Source organism: Danio rerio, chromosome 3, assembly GCF_049306965.1.
Source record: "Danio rerio strain Tuebingen ecotype United States chromosome 3, GRCz12tu, whole genome shotgun sequence".
NCBI lineage: Eukaryota > Metazoa > Chordata > Actinopteri > Cypriniformes > Danionidae > Danio > Danio rerio.
Genome location: NC_133178.1, coordinates 34994066 through 35013939, shown reverse-complemented (window position 1 = coordinate 35013939; position 19874 = coordinate 34994066). Strand labels below are relative to the sequence as shown.

Sequence of the window (19874 nt, the reverse complement as noted above, 5' to 3'; positions counted from 1 at the left end):
TGTGAATTTTGATTTCACACAGACTTTAAAACCATTGGAAAAAGTGCCAAGGCATTGCTGTTTGTTATAAAAATCTAGCTTGACCCAATAAGGCTGTTCAACAATTGAGTATTGTTTTTTAATGCCAGAAAGTAACAGTGGTCTCTATAAATAGCCTGGTTCATTGTATATCTTTTGACTGCTGGAGTTTCTGCCGGGAATCGGACTGGCCTCTGAACTCGCCTGTAGGGAAATCAGAGGATTGATCAGCTCTGCAGTGTAACACAATCATTTAATCATCAACCCACAGGCCTAGTAATGTGGGACAGCTGTACATTCAGAACAACACATCAACAATGGCTGTCCTGACTGAATTCAAAGCCATCAAAAGCTGCATGTTTTGCATCATCAATATAAATAAATTAAGGACTTTTCAGAATAGCAATCAATGTAAACAAGCTCAATGGCCCTTTATGGAAGTATGCCTGTGCAAAAGGAAATAGGAAAAGAAAGACAGGAAATAATTTGGAGGACTTGACAAATTCAAAACATGTCCCTGCAGACCAACAACAGAACTTTTAACAGAAGTTGCTTTAATGGGATAGTTTCCCCAAAAAATCTATATATACTCACCCTTGGGTGGTTCCAAGGCTTTATGAGCTTATTTTTTCCCCTGTTAAACAAAAATTAAGATATTTTGAAGAATGTTAGAATCTGGTAACCATTCACATTCATAGGAACATTAAATACCAAGGAAGTCAATGGCTATTGGTTTCCAACATTCATTCATTCATTCATTCATTCATTCATTCATTCATTCATTCATTCATTCGTTTATTTTTCTTCAGCTTAGTCCTTTATCAGGGGTCGCCACAGCTGAAAGAACCATCAACTGTTCCAGCATATGTTTTATGCAGGGGATGCCCTTCTAGCCACAACCCTACTGAGAAACACCCATACACACTCACATTCACACACACACACTGATACACTACATCCAATTTAGTTCATTCAATTCACCGTATTGCGCATGTTTTTGGACTGTGGGGGAACATGCAAACTCCACAAACTCCATCTCTTCAAGTAACGTATGAAGTTAATTCTTAAATTGTGAGATTTGATTCATACACTTCATGTAGACTAATACAATAAAGGAAAACAATGATATTATGTGAGTTCAGGAAAGACCATGTTTCAGGATGTGTTGATGAAAATGAAACCCCCAGATTTCCATGACATTCATAGCATGTTAAAAGCCCTCGATTCAGAATGCAGGCCCACATGACTGATGAAAGAGGAATAAAACAGAAGAGATTTATTGTTCGACTGACAAATGGATGTCCATTCTACATAGAGAGAATAGATATGAGAGGTGTTTTAACATTCTGGATGGAGACAAAGAGGACAAAGAGTGTGAATTATTTATGAACTGATACATTTTAGCACTCTTTTAATTGCGAATACCTTTATTATTACAAATTATACATGATGGCTATTAAAAATTGTTATTGTAATCTGCTTGATCACTTGCTTTAGATTATGAAATCTGATTTTGAATAACTTTTCAATTATTTCTGACCTAACTATTTATTAAGGTTGTTATGAACGTAATAAAATGTGTCAAACATTAAATAACGACTGAATAATGAAGATTTGGTACACATCGTCAAGTCAGCTATCAAAATTACTCATCTCAAACACCTCAAAAACATCTAGAAGCAAGCTCAACCAGTTAATATGCATGACATTTATATTTACAAAGTGAAAAAATATTAAAATGCACTTATTTCTTGAAAGGATATTTAAAGTAAAAAAATTATAAGAATCAATAAATCACTTATAATTTATTTAGCATTTTCTAAATGATTTGTAATAAAAAAGCAAGTAATAACTGTATTATGATTATGCATATTCCATATAAACTCTGTTGCTGCTCAAAATTGATTCCATTTTTAAAAATCATGATTCATGGATGTTGATTAGATTTTGTTTAGTTATTGTCCTGTTTATTGTAACTAAAAGTAGTTTTAACTCTAAAAATCCCTTCAAAATGCATGTTAAATGGCTTCTCTTATAAAAAATGGGCTATTTAACAGCTATACTTCACAGAAATATATTTACAATTGCACTATAGTATGCATGTGTATGACAAGTAGACATTAAAGATTGGTAATAAAGTTTTCCAAACAATACTAATCCAAATATTTTCTAGTACTGCCTTTTGTAGCGATACTATAATCAAATATAAAACCATTTAATATCTATCTATCCATCCCTCCAATAATCCATCTAAACATTGCTTAAAATTGACTGTCAGAAAAGCTAATGACTTATGCTTATATGTAATTGTGTTTACTATTTTGATTGAGTAGCCTATTCAATAGCCTACCTTTAAAAACACAACAAGACTCCCTTATAAACTAAATAAATAAAAGTTTAAATAGTAACCTAGTTTTACATTTGAAGCTCAAAAATAATCTCTTCTGGCCTCTGGTGGATATACAGTAGAGAGCTTTACGCATGATCTCTGTCCAGCACGTATGGTTGGACTCTCATTCAGCCAATCAGAGCTCACGCGGAAGCTGCGTCTGCTCTTTTAGTTTACCACAGTGACGGGTAAAAATAGAAAGTACCTGTAAACTAGCTGTCCTTTGACGGTTTGTAAAATGGAGAGTGTTTCTACAAAAGGCAAAGACAACATGATAGCTCGAAAACGAAAAAGTAACGTTAGTGAAACGACAAGCGGCAAGATACCTAAGGATGATGTCAGGTAACTTCGCCTTTTATGAGTTATGGTTGACAGAAAGCATCAATTTATTTGCATTGTAACTTATTTGTTAATGTAATGCGATGTTTGTATAGCTCTGAGTCCTGCCTAGATCAACCAGCTGATGAAAGTGTTCATGAAGTCGTAACATTCGAGCCATCCACGCTGCCATGTAAGTTCCTCTATGAAATTAAGTTACTCTACTGTTACCTTATTACTCTACTGTGTTGGGTGGGGGGCCAACTTCATGACGGTTTTTTAACATCAGTTCAAGCACCACAATGTGAAATTATACAATCTCATGCTTTGGATGCTTTTAAGGTACAATGCATCACTGTTTCTCAACCACGTTAATGGAGGACCACCAGCTCTGCACTTTTTCTGTCTCCTGAACCAAACACACCTGATTCAGATCATCAGCTTATTAGCAGGGACTGAAAGACCTGTAATGCGTGTGACAAAGCAGACATCCAGAACCAGTGTTGATGGTGCTCCAGGAACGTGGTTGAGAAACACTGACGTACATGAATGTTAAATATAAATGAAGTCATGTAAAATTTGGTGTCATCAAAGTACCTCCCTTTATAAAGTTGTCGAAAAACATAAAATAATTCCAACAGCAGACCATTAACTTACTACATGTTGGACCAATTTGGATTCTCATATAAGCAATTGCATAGATTAAATAGGCATAAGAGGCTGCACAATGCAAACATGTTGGATTGTTTTTGTTAACAATCTGCAAGAAAAGCATTTCATACAATATTTAAGCACATTGTTTTGTCTTTATTGTGTGAAAAAACACTTTCCACAGTTTCAAATGATGTCTCTTATCTGTAAGATCCAAAAATTGTTAAATCAAGACTCTCTCATCTTTAACATTGCATGTTGTGCATTACAGTTTTACTCAATTGCTTTGGCTCAATTCTCTATTGAAATTTTTATTTTTCTAAACAACAAGTTTAGATGTTTGAACAATTAACCTATTGTTAACTTCAGATTGGCTTTTCTTATTGATTTAAGCAAATTGCAAACAGCAAGTACAAATTTCTGTAGATTGGACAAAAAACTAATTGCATATGGCCTGTTGATTATGATTATTACTGATGAGTCAATTCTCTATGTTTGTCAATTATCTATGTTTAAGTTTGGTGTATGTACATAACACTTCACGCATCACAATCACTACACTAACAGTCCTGCAGCAACATGCTTATGGATGAGCAATTGGAAAAAGTGTAACCTCTGGCAAGGCTAACAAGAGCGACAGGATGTCCACCAAGAATATATTTTTTTCATGAATGATATTTTGTAGTTTTTTGTGTATTTGTTGTAACATACGAAATATGAAATATACAGAATAGAGTAATTGGACAAGCAAGACTACACTTTACATGTTATACACCTGTACAAAATAAATGTACTGTATAAATACAAATATTCATTTATTTTTCATTCATTTGTATGTACTAATCACTCTTCAAAACAAATATCAGATTTTTTAAGCCTTAATTTCCATGGTTGACTGTTATGGTGAATAAACAACCAATCATTTTGAGCTGTGTGGCTCACATAATAACAAATACACTTTCTGTTTTGGTGGCCTTGGCCAAATTACTGACACAATAACTAGGTTTTGAAGCAGTAATGAAATGTTTTGGGTGAGTAACTAAATTTTGCAGACATGCAATAAAGTTCTGAAGTTCCAGCTAACAGTTTTGAGATTTACATTCATAGTTTAGAGAAAAACTGAAATAACGTAACGCTGCAGCCTTTAATCTGTTCACAGCTCAGTTTAAATGTCCCACAAACATATTTTTGCATATCTAAAGGAATTTTTATATTGGAACGCAAGTGAAGTACAATATCTTAATTTTAACAACAGGTAATAAAAAAGCAACCAACTGCTATATCACAGTTATGACTATTGACCACGAAACCAGGCTATTATTTATTGAAATTTTTACATCACTTGATAGCTGAATAAATAAACATTCTATTTATGTATGTTTTGCTGGAACAGGACAATATTTGGCCTATTATTACTGTGTGAATGTAAGGAATCTGAGAGTTCAAAAATCAAAATTGCCTTTAAATTGGTCACATTTCTAATAAAAAAATCTTATTTGACATGTTTAAAGTAGGACATTTTCAACAAACATTCTTAGAAGACTATCTTTACTCAGTATTATAATGATTTTGGCATAAAAAAGAAATTAATCATTTTGGACCATACAGTTTATTATTGGCAACATAAGACTGGCTTTGTGGTCCTGGATCACAAATATGTATGGAATTTAAGTTTATTATATATTTTTTTACTTTTGTTATAATTACCCTGTCTGGCAGCAGTCCACTATGATCCTGACACAACGGAGCCCATCAGCTGCAGTCTGAAGTCTCTCGATGAGCTGCTGTCATGGAAAAGAAATGAAGCAAGTATATTTAATGTGTCCAGTGTGCCACTGGCTAGCAGGTATCCTCCACTCGAAAGCTGCCCAAGGAGGACACTGGTGTCCCATGACATGATGGGAGGCTATCTAGAGGACAGGTATAACCCAGAGTTTGACTTTAGCCTTGTGATGTCAGTTGTTTGTCCAGCTTCCAGCATGTTCATGGCCCTGTTCTTTCTGCTGAGGTTCATTCAAGGTGCAGAGGTAGAGACTCCATATGCCTTCTATCACTGGGAGTATATTGACATCTTTAACTACTTCAGTCATCAAATGGTAACCATTCCTCCTGCGGTCTGGACCAATGCAGCACACAGGCATGGAGTACTCTCTATTGGTAGGTTGGTGCTCTCTATTTCATACTGAAAACGTATTAGCATTGTTTTTAAAAACCTTACAAACCTGTTTGAGTTTCTTTCTTCTGTTGAACACAAAGGAATATATTCTAAAGAATGTTGGAAAAAACAGCCTTTGCCTTCACTGGTGCCTTTGACAATGCATGTCTTTTTTTCCAAACATTCTTTAAAACATCTTGCTTTTGTGTTCAACAAAAGAAAGTCATTCTTAAAAGTTTAGAACCACTTAAATGTGAGTAAAGGGTCAGGAAATGTACGTTCTTGTTTGGTGAACTATTGTATGAAACCAATATCATAATCACACTTGCGTGCCAAAAAAAAAAAAAAAAAAACGAATAATGGCATTCCAGATTTTGTGATATGACCAGTGTTGCCAGATATAGCTGATTTTTTCCAGCTGTCCAAAATTAACCCCATAATTTTTCAACGTACAGCAACCAACGCCAGCAGTCACAGAACCACAACATGACTAGATCACAATGAAACACTGCCCCCCTCTCACTCACACACTGCACTTAATGTTGTGTAGATTACACTACCTGTTAGAGTATGTTTTACTTTTGAAATGGAGTACTGTTGTCCCATTAGGCGTTTTAAATTCTTTTGAACACATGTAGGCTCTGCTTGACAATCAGACAACGCTTCTATGTTTGTTCTTGCTGTCAATTGCGGAAAAAAATTATCATGATAAACTGCTGTGAGGTTAACGGCAGGCGCTGCAGAGTCAGATTTGTATGGGGAGGTCGGCGCCAATAGCCTAGTGGTTGGTGCGTCGACACAGCATTTAAGATTTGTATGGGGAGTCAGATTTTGATACAACTTTCCTTTACCTCCTCTTGTGAGTGGATCCACTCGGTTTGCGATATGCACTGGTTACTGTTAAATGAACTGCTAACTGTATATAAAATACACATTTCAAAACCACCCAAATTTTGGCAACACACCAATGGCATTTTTTGCCCGCACAATTAAATTCAAAACTACCCAATCGAGTGGGAAACTGCCCTATCTGGCAACAATGGATATGACTCAACTATAGCGTATATCTCCTCATGGGCATAGGTTTGCACATTGATGGGGACAGGTGAATCTAACAACTATGTATCTGGAAAATCATGCAGCTCTGTTTACAGAGATTTTACACTGATGAGTAAATAATGCAACTTTTTAAAACTGTTGCAAACCACAGTGAAATTAAATTAAAATAGTCTTTATCTTCTTTAAGGCACATTTATCACAGAATGGACAGATGGAGCAAAGACATGTGAGGCCTTCCTAGCTGATGAGGAGAGTTACCGCGCAGCTGCTGATAAGTTGGTTCAGATTTCCCACTGCTATGGCTTTGACGGCTGGCTAATAAACATAGAAAATGAGCTGAGTGTGAGTACATAAAGCAATTCTGATGGCATGTATTTGGTATTATGTGTCAAAAATGCAGGATGTCTAACACTTCACCACACCAAACTTTTCTCAGGAGACTGCGGTGAATAACACTGGCCCCTTTCTGCGCTACCTCACTGACCAGATGCACGAGCGTGTCCCAGGAAGTGTGGTCATCTGGTATGACAGTGTACTGAAAGACGGCAAGCTCCTCTGGCAGAACGAGCTCAATGACAATAACAGGCAAGTGATGTTCTTCTGAAGATCTGAGGTACAGATTTGTGAAATTTACACCGGAAATTTAAACTACAAATAAAATCAAAACTAACATCATTGGTTTTGTTAGCTAACATTGCTAGTTTTGTGGCGAACAATTCATCTGTGCTTGTCATTAAGAAAAAAAAATTAATAATGTTTTATTCACCTCCTGTTTTTTTTTTATCAGATCTCCTAGTTTTTCACGATAGTTTTTGTGATTTTAGTTTTTTTGGTGATTAAAAATTACAGACTTTGTGGTGGTACCGTAATTCCCAGATATTTGCGGACAATTTTGAGATTAACATATATATATATATATATATATATATATATATATATATATATATATATATATATATATATATATATATATATATATATGATATCTTATTTACCATATTAGGTAGCCTACTATGTTAGGTGTGCAATCTGACACAATGACACAAATCATAAAAATAAAACTTCTTTGTTTAGGCCTCTTGACCTGATCTAAAAAAAACTGTAGGGATTAAGCTAAAGGAAGGTTGTATAACTCTTATTTTAATCCACGATCTTAGTTTCTCTCAGATTTCATTCCCCGGATCATCTGACATCAGGTAACTCACTCAGATCATGCGTTAGGGCTTCCCTTACTGTAATTCACCTAAAACACGTTGCCATAAAACTCGTCAGTGGCAGGGAAAGAGTTAAACAAAATTATTTATCGATTTGACGCATATCATAATATCAGCCATACATGTAAAGCACAAATAATGTCCTTCAAGTCGGTCATGTCCAGCAGCAGTTAAGCTGCTAGTTTTTCTGTTGGTTCCATTGCTCCATTTGTTAGATGTTTGCTCACTTTATTTTGCAGCCTGAGTCACGTCAAACGCACAAAACACCCAATTTGTGCTACAGGTTGTCTAATCCAATCTTTGCATTAATTTCACATGTAAATCACTTGCGCTTCATTCATGTCTGCTTACTGCACAGGCTGCAAAACTATTTTCTCCTCTCCCTTTCATGTAATGTAATGATTGTGAGGGTGCAGGCGAGACACAATTTTTCCAGAGACACTTAAAAACATCACGTGTGCTGCTTATGCAACGTCTATAAGTCATGTAAAACAATTTATTGCAAATTAAAATAAATATAATTTGATTATATGGTTTGGAGTTGGATGTATTATGGGATTATTTATGTTTTATTGTGATTATTTTGCATTTAAATTAAGAATTTTGCAGGATCCGCTGATTTTTGTGTTTGATTCAGCGATCGCGCAATTGCAAAAAACTAAGAGGACTGTTTTTTTCAGTTAAATTGTCAGATTACATATGTGTTAGGTATTGGGTGTGGCTAACATAATTTACCTCGCCCCTCCAACTGTTAACAACCAACAGAAATGGTGAGCAGGAGGCGTGTGTTAGGTTGTAATAACTCTCCCCAAACCCTATTTCCCAATCTTTCTGAGTGAAATGGTTACTTTACTACATCCAATCAGCTTGCAGTAGAAAAAACAAGCCACATCCACTGTTTTCTCATTTAAAATTCTGTTTCTAAAGGGACTGAATATGAAAGGAATATACAAAAAAGTGGTCGCAGCTTCCGGTTGAGGTGGACTTTAACAGTAGTTGCAATTTTCTGCTTCATCAGTTTCCTTATGTCATCCTATCAGAATGTTTTTCGACGCTTGTGATGGATTTTTCACAAACTACAACTGGACAGAGCAGAGCCTGGAGGGAATGAAGTCTTATGCCGCTGCTCAGGGACGCTTTGCTGACATCTATGTCGGTGTAGATGTGTTTGCAAGAGGCAAGGTGATCGGAGGGAAATATGAGACCAATAAGGTTAGAGGGTTTGTATATAGTTGTAGAAACGATTGCTCTTAACAAAGCTTCTTTTGTATAATTGAAAAGACAGTAATATTAGTGAAATGTTGAGATGAGATGCTTTATTGCTGTGATGGTAAATCTGAAATGTCATTAAATCAGTCTTCAGTGTAACATTAAAAGGATAATGAAGATATTTTGCTGGTTGCTGGCACCCATTGACTTCAATAGTATTTTTTATAATACTTTTTTTGAGGGGTTTTCACCTTTAATGGACAGGAGAGTAGAGAGTATTCACAGGAAAACATGTGGTACAGAGAGTGGGGAAGGATCAGCATAGGAACTCGAGGCAGGAATCGAACTCAGGTAGCTGTAAGCACTGGAGTGCATGTGTCGATGCACTAATCACTACACCATTGGCACAGACACTTCCATAGTAATTTTATCCCTTATTGTGAAAGTCAATTGGTGCAAGCAACCAGCATTCATCGAAATAAAAAAAAGAGAAAGAAACCCATAAAGGTTTAAAACTACATAAGGGAGAGTAAATGATGAGGTAAATCAACTGATGCTTTAATATTCTGATATTATTCTGATAAGCTTCTCAAACATTTTTTTGTTATGGTGAATGTTGAAAAAGTTTTGCTGCTTAATTTTGTTATTGAACCCATGAAATCCTGAGAGCATTTATTGATGAATACAAAGTGCAGAATTAAAAAAGAAATATTTTGTTTCTTTATTAATGCTGTCACTTTTGATAAAATTTTACCCTTAAATAATATAATATAATATAATATAATATAATATAATATAATATAATATAATATAATATAATATAATATAATATAATATAATAATATAATATAATATAAATATTATAATATAATATAAATATTACAATATAATAAAATATAATATAATATATTACAAAATATTGTAATATAATATAATAAAATATAATAAAATACAATATAATATAATATAATATAATATAATATAATATAATATAATATAATATAATATAATATAATATAATAAAATATAATAAAATATAAGTACAAGTGAAAAAAGTTTTGTCTGGCTCAGTGTATAAATAAAATCTTATTGACCTGAAATTTTAAATAGTAGTGTGCAACAGTAATATCTTGTTTTTGATATTTTGTTTCACTATTAGGCTCTGGAGCTGATTCGGAAGTATGACCTGTCGACAGCCATCTTTGCTCCTGGTTGGGTGTATGAATGTCATGAAAAGGCAGATTTTCGGCAAAATCAAGACAAGTAAGCACTTTACAACACACTGCTTAAATGATGGAAAATGTGCTCACTGTTTTACAATAGAAACTGTATAGATGCACACTCGCAAATGTCACTGATGTTGATAATATCTGATTATTGTTTTCAGGTTTTGGAGCTTGCTATCTGATTTCCTTTATATCCACCGACCATCATCCAATCTTCCGTTTGTTTCCTCATTTTGTCAAGGATTTGGGAAGAGCCTGTACTGGAGGGGAAAGGTACAATTCACACAATCATTTACCCACTGATATTCTCTTTAATACTTATGTAACTCATTCTCTTTGAGTATTTTGTGATTCATTTATTTTTTATTTTTTATTATAATTTTTTTTTTACTGTCATCAATGGGAAACCGGACTTGACTACACATCAAAGCATTGAACACATCAGCACTTTTAAATACAAAATATTTTATATAATAATTGTAATAGGACTTTTTGACATTTTGGTTCATTCACATGGCCAATTACTTACTCTTATCTGTAGGAGCATGTAGGAGTATCTCATGTTTTTTTTTATATCAGTAATGTTAAAAAACATCAATCATGTTGAGTCGGAATTATAGTTGACCAGGAGCCACAGAACACATTTGATTTGTTGAGTCACTGCTAAGTTTAACTATAATAGAGTAAAATAGAGTGTTTATTTGGATGTGTTTTTAAGACCTTTGGTTGAGCATTTCCAGAGCATTTGGGCACAAAAGGTAGGATGCTTGGAGGTGTAACAAAGATTAATTGTATTTAATTATTTATATTATTTATGCCAAAAAGTTTTTGTCTTGCTTCTAACCCGAATATCTACATTTCAATGTGAAAATAAGATTATTTAAAAAACCCTATTGGCCGATAATTTAGCATGTTTTAAGAAATAACTTCTAATTTATTTATTTTTCGTTTTATTATTATTTTTATTTATTTCTGTACCTGAATACTGTTAGCAATCCCAGAGAACTGTCAAGAACTAATCAAACTATCTTGTGAAACTGCATTCATATTGCAATATTGATCGCAGAAAATAAAATATTGCAATATCAGACTTTTTCAATATCGTCTACCCCTAATTTATAGCACTATTTATTTGACATTGCAGTTTTTCCTACTAAAATGCAGTAAAACGAACAGGTTATATGGGTTGCTCACCTGTGAATACATGAAAGTGTATTCAATGCGTAGTGCTCTGATAACTGATTTATTAAATCTCTTGTAGGTTGAGACTGAGAGGAGCTGGTTCAATCTGCACGCTCAGGAGATCCAGCCTTTGTATCTCTCGGAGAGCATCGGGAATGGCGGCTGGCTGAGGACCCGTGGCTGCTCAGAGGATGCCTGGATTGGAGGAAGCTCTCTGATGCTGGAGGGCATGATTCCATCTGGACTTTCTGACGTCTGTGCGAGGTACTGGACATTTTGTTTACACTGAAGTATCAAAAAATATTTTTATATTATTCTTAAAGAACCCCTATCACGGGCTTTTGAAAATTACCTTCCATGCAGTGTGCAACACAGCACTAAGTTAATGAAAACATCCAACTGAGGGTATAAATCTGAACGTGCACCTTGTTTTTTAATAAAAAAAGTTATTTATATGATTCTTCATTCGTCCGGATCTTTAGCCTGTTCGTATCGACGTCGACACGAAGCAATAGCAAATATGTTCTGTACCAGATACAGTAAAACGTGAATGCACCTTTCCCTTCAAATGCTAGCAGAGTGCAGGTGTGTGTAGGGCTGATCATGACTGAAGATGAGTGAACATTAATAAATGAATGTTCTAGTGATGAATGCAATAATCTACCCCTGCAAAGGGCGATTTGTCAGCCGTTTGTTAAAGGAAGGATCAGAAAAGACTTTTGATGTATGGAACTTTGCCAGTACACAATTCATGGATCATTTTCTTCCCTCCATTTTACAAGTGTACGTGAGTATGATTAAAATGGTTGCCTCCTTGTTCCTCCTTGTTAAATTGTTTTGTTAACACAATTTAATTGTGTTTTGTTACTTGTAATCTCTCCATGTAGCTTGTACTGTATCTGGTTTGCTACTTATAAATTCACGTATCACATTTAAAACCACTTTGAAAACGTGGCTCATGCTGCTTTGTTTACGGATTTAAATGCGTTTGTGAGCTCGCTATCTTCTGCCGTTTGTCGATGCTATGGCCACCGTCAGCTGTTCCTACACATGTGCGGTGGTCAAGTTTCAAAATAGTACAGCTTTGCTACTGTGTGGATTAATGCTGAATGTGTGTCATGGTTAAGAATAGAGCAACATACTGGTGTTTACCTGCATTGCTTTAATGCACTCCTGCAATGGGCTCACACATATAACTTTAATCTGCATGCACTCTGACTACTTCAACAATGTTGATAAGCCATGGTGGCCATTTCTCGCGCTGAACGCAGTCAACCAGTCGTAACAGACTGGGTCATCCAAATTAGCATGACACAAAGGATAGGTTTGGGAACAAGTTAATCTCTTAACAAATCATATGAGAGTCATTGGGATAATTAGGTAAAAATAAATGCATATGATAAGAAAATAAAAGTGTTTTTTTGACTTTGCAGGCATATCAGCCTGTTGTTATAGACCAGGGCTCACCAATCCTGGTCCTGGAGGGCCGGTGTCCCTGCAGGGTTTAGTTCCAACTTGCCTCAACACACCTGCCTGGATGTTTTAAGTATACCAAGTAAGAGCTTGATTAGCTTGTTCAGGTGTGTTTGATTAGGGTTGGAGGTAAAATCTGCAGGACACCGGCCCTCCAGGAACAAGTTTGGTGACCACTGTTATAGACCCTCAAAATCACACTATGACCTTTTTTAATGCATAATAGGGGCTCTTTAAAATTAAATTGATAATATTCAAACAGGGTTAATTGAATTTCTGGAATATCATGGAATTTAAAAAGGTCTATTTCAGACATTGAATGTGTATATTAAATGCATTTTTTGTTCAGGTCATGGAATGTCAGGGATTTCTTTTTGTTTTTCATTTTATATATCTTGTTCACTTTCCATCCATCAAAATGTTATTTTTCTGCAACATGTTTTTATTGTGTTATAATTTTTCTTTAGTACCCTTCTTTAGTATTAGGTGGCATAATGGTCACTGATTCAATTGAAAATTTAGCTTAATAGGTTGCGAGATACTCCCAAGTTTTGACTTTTTTTCTTTGCAACTTGTATTTAATTAGCTCTGTTAAAAATCTTAGATTGATAAAAGAATCATAATTAAATGTAATAACCAATGTTGTGTTAATGTTCTAAACTAGTTGAGAAAACTATGTATTCAATAAGGCAATTCAATCAAACTTCTAGTCCAGCTTTGTTTTGGGTTTCAGCACCTTGTCCTAAATGTGAAATGACAACAAGCAATTAAAGATATATTTTCCTTTTTGTATGCTCAATGCTTATATAGTAGATCATAGAAATTAAGCTTCTTAGACAGTCAAAATCAGGGAAAACCGTGACTTCTTCCTGATTTTCACTGACCTTAGGCTCAAAATGGGAACCCTGTTCAAACCCTCTGTCTTTGTCTTGTAGGATATTTTCTCTCCACGTACCTCTGGCTGCCAGGACGTTTGTTTCTTTCGTCTTCAAGCCACCTGTGGGGGTAAAGGTGTCTTTGGAGCTCAAAACAATAGATGGTCCTCTGTGCACATTTGACGGGACAGAGGAAATAGCATGTGAGTTGTTTTTCAGGCCTAGTCTCTGTCTGGAGCTGTCATGTGTTATGTCATCTAATGTAATCTGGTTTGTGTTCAGCTAGAAGTGTCTTTCCTGAAGCACTAGCTGAGAGCAACCAGTTGGTAGAGCAGTTTGCACAGAATTGTGGACAGTGGACTTCAGATGGCTGGGCTACCAGGTAAGAGTCTTAAGGTTTTAAAGGGAAAGTTCACCCCCCCCCCCCCCCCCCCCCAAAAAAAAGTCATCATTTAGTAGTGATTTTACTTCTTTTGTTGAACACAAAATAAGATGTTTTGAAGAATGTTGGAAACCTGTAGCCATTGACTTGAGTTCATATTATATACAGTCAAGCCTGAAACTCTTCATAATCCTGTCAAATTATGAAATAAAACTACATTTATTCAACCAGTATATATAATTTTGGGCTTGACTGTATTTGTTGCTATAATGGATATCAGTGGATACTGGTTTCAAACATTCTTCAAAATATCTTCTTTTGTGTTCAACAGAAAAAGGGAAATTTATTAAGGTAAGGGTGTGTAAATGAGTCAGTTTTTTTTTTTTTTTTTTTGGGTGAATTATACACTACCAGACAAAAGTCTTGTCGGCAATCCCAGTTGTAAGAGCAACAAATAATAACTTGACTTTTAGTTGATCATTTGGAAAAGTGGCAGAAGGTAGATATTTCTGATGAATCATCTGTTAAACTGCACCCCAATCATCACAAATACTGCAGAAGACCTATTGAAACCTTCATGGACCCAAGATTTTCATAGAAATCAGTCAAGTTTGGTGAAGGATAAATCATGGTTTAGGGTTACATTCAGTATGAATGGCAACATCAACAGTCTGATGTATCAAGACATTTGTGCTGCCCATTATATTACAAACCACAGGAGAGAGCAAATTCTTCAGCAGGACAGCGCTCCTTCTCATACTTTAGCCTCCACATCAAAGTTTTTGAAATCAAAGAAGGTAAAGGTGCTCTAGGATTGGCAAGCACAGTCACCAGTCATGAACATTATTGATCATGTCTTGGCGAAGATGGAGGAGGCATTAAAGATGAATCTAAAGAATCTTGATAAACTTTCTTTGCCATTCCAGATGTCTTTATGAATATGTTATTTGAGTCTTTGATCAACTAGAAGTCAAGTTATTATTTGTTGTACCTAACACTTGGATAAACGACAAGACTTTTATCAGGTAGTGTACTTTTAAAGCAGGTTTTTATCAAGAAGTGCCATTTTTAAAGTATCAAATCACAGTGATTGGTGCAGGTTAAAATTCTGACTAAGGACAATGATTGCCTCTGAAGCTGTTGTTTATGTGGCAGTGATTAATCACTGGCCATTATAGATTTAATTGTTGTTCATTTATAGGTTGCCCACTCATTCTTTTAGTCTGAAATGTTTTGGTCATACCAGACATGTGTAATATCAAATCAAACTCAATGTGGTTAAACTCTTAGATGTTTCCTGTTGAAAATGATTGGATGCTCATTGCGAGAAGTGTGCATTCGCGTTTCCCGAGATGGAGGAGATGAAGACATCAACTTTAACTGCAGGATTGGAGAGATTATGGTGAGACACACAACATGTCACATGTCTTTCAACATATTCCAGAGTTTTATTTGTTTTATGAGTAAAGCATTTTCACTGATTCACATTTAATTTTGGACAATTAGCAAGTTTTTTCACGAAATGGCACTAAATAAATGGCTTCATATACTATTTTTTGTACAAAAAAATATTTTTATAAACTAAAATCAGTTTTAAAAGGTTTTGCCACTACAAAATTAAATTCATTGAGGGATTTACTAATGATTGCCTGTAACACTTATTAAATCACTGGTGTTTAAATAATGACTTTAAGGTATTCCAATGTAAATGGGAAAGGATCAGTACTATAATACAGTATGATTGAAATACAGTATCAGTCAATATCAGCGAATCTAATACACTATACTTTAGGGCTGCACTATTTTGGAAAAATTTGACACTGCAATATTTTTTTCTCTGCAATTTATGTTGCGATATATACAATATATAATACATATTGTGAAATAATTTCACCAGATGACTTAAATAACTCTTCCTGCAAAGTCTTTTGATTGACAAGGAGGATTTTATAGGGGATTTTATACTCATTTTATGTCATTTATTATATACGTGAACAAAATGCAGTCATAAATAAACACAATGAGGCAAATATTACAGTCAAATAAACAATGATATATGGTTTCTGTGGATAGTCTAACAGTATTCAGTTACATAAATTGAATAATCAAATGTAAATTAACAATGCATTGTCTTCATCATATGAATTGTTCGATAAAATTAATCTTTATGCTGATTAAAATGCTTTGAACTCTCTTAAAATGCTTACCTAGTCACAGGCCTTAAAAACACATGCACAAGATTAACTATTACTCTTAAAAGCATTGCATGTCTTGCGATGTGACTATTGTGAACACACACATTGCGATATCAATGCTCCTACGATACATTGCTCAGCATATATAAGTACACCCCTCACAAATCTCTCTTTTAAATTCATATTTTTAATAGGAAGCTGTACAATATTATATTTGTGCTTATACATTAGATTAGGCAGTACTGAAGCCAAATCTGAAGCTTATCTAAAAAAATAACTTATGATAACGGTCCAAAAACTAGTACACCCAAAATTATGTTATAGAAAAATATTAAATACAAATTTAAAAAAAGGAAAAAAGGTTGTAGGTTGTAATTTATTTTTGCAAAATTTTGCAATTTCTTTCAATTTCTAAATATGTTTGGTGACTAAAATATTATTTTAATAAATATATCTGTTTAATAAATCTGTTTTGTTTAAATGCACCAAAACACATTGCCTATTCACAGAGAAATTGAGAAAAATATTTATTTTCAATATGGGATATACTCAGATATGCTGAACACTGTATATTGTGCAGCTCTACTATACATATTTGCTTCTAGAGCATTACATTAACACACACAAAAATGTAAAGTTGCATATTTGCTTTTTGAGATGCCCTACAAATTGACTGTTTAAATAATTTTGGTCATTTTGTATGGTATATAAATATTGTAAAATTAATCAATAGTTTTAATATTTAAAAAATTGTGAAAAAGGGTCTTAATCAAATAATTCTGTCTTCAGTCTCACATGATCATTGAGAATTAATTGTAAAATTCTGATGTGTTGCTTCAACATTTCTTATCATCAATATTAAAAACACCTGATTAATATTTGTTTGAAACAATTCAAGAGCAGAAATACTTTTTTTTAAATAGATTTTTTAAAATTACAAATATGTCTTTACTTTTTAAACATTTCTTTGCATTCTTTTTTTAAACATTTTTAATTGTAGAAAAAATCATTTGATTAAGTATAAAATTATATAAAATTAAGTTTTTTTTTTTTTTTTTTTGCATCTTAACCTCTCCCTCCCCCAAAGCATCTAAATTCAATTGAACAGGTAAATGTATTGTTATACATGGGCTAAGGCAAATAAAAACATATACTGTATTCCACATACAAAAATACAAATGTCAATCAATAAACCAGTAGTGTGAGAGGTATTTGCTTGTGCCATTGTATGGTTTTGTTCCATAAATTGTGTAAACAAATCCCAAATTTTATGGTACACCTTTAATTTGCCCTTTATACTTTAGGTCAGTGTTTCTTAAACTTTTTTCACCAAATACCACCTCGGAAAAAATTGTCTCTCCAAGTTCCACCATAATGACTGATATTGAAATACATAGTAGGCCTAATAAAGCGGCTACAGCTCTGCACAATTCACAAATGTGGCAGATTAATTCTTCTTATTATGAATATTTATTATTGTCAGCCACTTTAAACATAAGAAATAGTTAGAATAATAACACACTTACAGGTAAAAGATTAAAAAAACGTCAATGTTAAAATAAAAAATGAGATTTCAAAAGTTAATTAAAAATGGCACTGTTCTTAAAAAGTTCAAAGAAAACTGCTGTACCTAAATGAAAAGTATTATCATAAAGTAGCCTATTTATCAAAACCTGCAAATGTTTCTTGGACCTCATAAATATCGGTTATACCGTATGTCATAATTTTATTTATAACTCTGTTGCATGGATATATGACTTATTTATATATCTTTAAAATCTATATGTTACCTTGTATTTTAAATATATGAATTGGATTTACATATTTAAACAAGAAATTAGATCTGCTTGCTGCTCGTTAGAGTAGGTTATGTGTGTTAGAGGAGCAAGTGATTAAACTATACCTGTCAACATTGGGATGTAAAAATACAAGATACGCCCCCAACAACTGTTACAAGTATGGGGAGGAAAATAACCTCAAATGATAGAATACATAACAAACCTTAGAAAAAAATGAAAATAAAATAAAAAGTTTAGCCTATTAAAATCAATTTCCCGATCACATTGTTGTTGAGGAGATTAATTGGATTACTTATTGCCAGAAAACCTTTTCTTTGCATTCCTAATATATCATTGTCCATTTCTGTTTTTTAAATCCAGCTGTTGGATGCAGATAATCTTCAAGCGCCACTGCAGTCTGTTGAAGGCATCTGTGTCAATGATGTGGTGTGGCAGACGGGTGTTTTAAAAGGAGACGGACACACACTGAAGGTACTTTTGAACGCCACCTTGCGATGGCAATATCCAACCCGGCAGGTCCGCCATTTCCGGATTCACTGGAGGCACCTGCGTGGTCCTGACCCTCGGATCCCTTCTGGACCCTTGACTCTGATCGGCAGGTCTTACTCCACCCTGTACCGCGTGGTGGAGCTGGAGGTTCCTGCTGCTCCGGGTCTCATAGAGCTGGTGGTGGAGCCTGTGAGTAAAGAGGGGTTCAGCGTCCCAGAAGCCCAGTGGGGCCGACAAACCCTTAGCTACAGCCAGAGTCCTTCAGGCAACCCATCTCATTGATCATGCAAAGGGAGTTCACCAAAAAAAAAAAAAATAGCTGAAATTTGCTCACCTACAGGCCATCCTTTGTTTAGAAGAACTTTAATGAAGGCTTTTTTGCCTTTATTAAGTGGATAGGACAGTATTTCAGACAGGAAGCAAAGTGGGAAAGAGAGGAATTGTCCTCAAGCCGGGATTCAAACTCGGGACGCTCTGAAGTGCTACTCCACCATGTGTCAGCCTGCTAACCACTAGGCTGTTGCGCCGACTAATGAAGGCTCTTAAGCTTAAAATCTGGTTCTTGATGATTCACAAAATAGAAGTCAATGGCTACCAGCAATAAAAAAAACATGAGTAAAAAATAAGAAAAACATCAGATCTGTGCAAGAAACTAATCATTATTTACAAAAGGAGCACAGTTTTAGCTAAAAATATTCTTTAATGTTGCACTGTATAAAACCTACATCTTTAATGGCCTGAGGGTAAGAAAACGAGCAGCCATTTTTATTTTTTGGGTGAATCATTGATTTATATGCAGCTTTTGATTTGAAGTTATTATATATTTATATGCAGTGGAGTGCATCATGCATTGGTGCTTATGGTGAAACTGTATGCAGTATTTCATGAATGACTGAAGTTGTTTATTTTGAGTGCTTAAGCATGAAGGAGCAGCTGTGTGAAATACCATTTACTGGTTAAATAGGACCAAAGTGGTCTTTTGTTTTTAATCACACATACACTCTAATTTTTAGGTGCATGATTTAACAATTTAATCATAAAAAGCATGTGAACATTATTCATTTTTCTTTTTGCCTTAGTCTCTTTATTAATCCACGGTCACCACAGCAGAAAAAACTCCAACTTATCCAGCATATGTTTTAGGCAGCGGATGACCTTCCTGCTGCAACCCATCACTGGGTAACACCCATACACTCTCATTCACACACATACACTACAGACAATTTAGCTTACCCAAGTA

The 19874-nt window shown here is 34.5% G+C and overlaps 1 protein-coding gene across 1 annotated transcript; it reads left to right on the top strand.

Annotated features, from left to right (window-relative positions):
• Positions 1–2597: 2597 nt before the first annotated feature.
• engase (endo-beta-N-acetylglucosaminidase) lies at positions 2598–18950 on the top strand. The gene is given in 14 exon segments (NM_001080578.2): positions 2598–2749; positions 2842–2918; positions 5096–5297; positions 5385–5533; positions 6778–6932; positions 7027–7175; positions 8845–9016; positions 10173–10276; positions 10401–10512; positions 11501–11685; positions 13830–13972; positions 14052–14151; positions 15442–15553; positions 18506–18950. Coding segments are annotated over 14 exon segments (2175 nt in total). The 5' UTR covers positions 2598–2645; the 3' UTR covers positions 18917–18950.
• Positions 18951–19874: the final 924 nt, after the last annotated feature.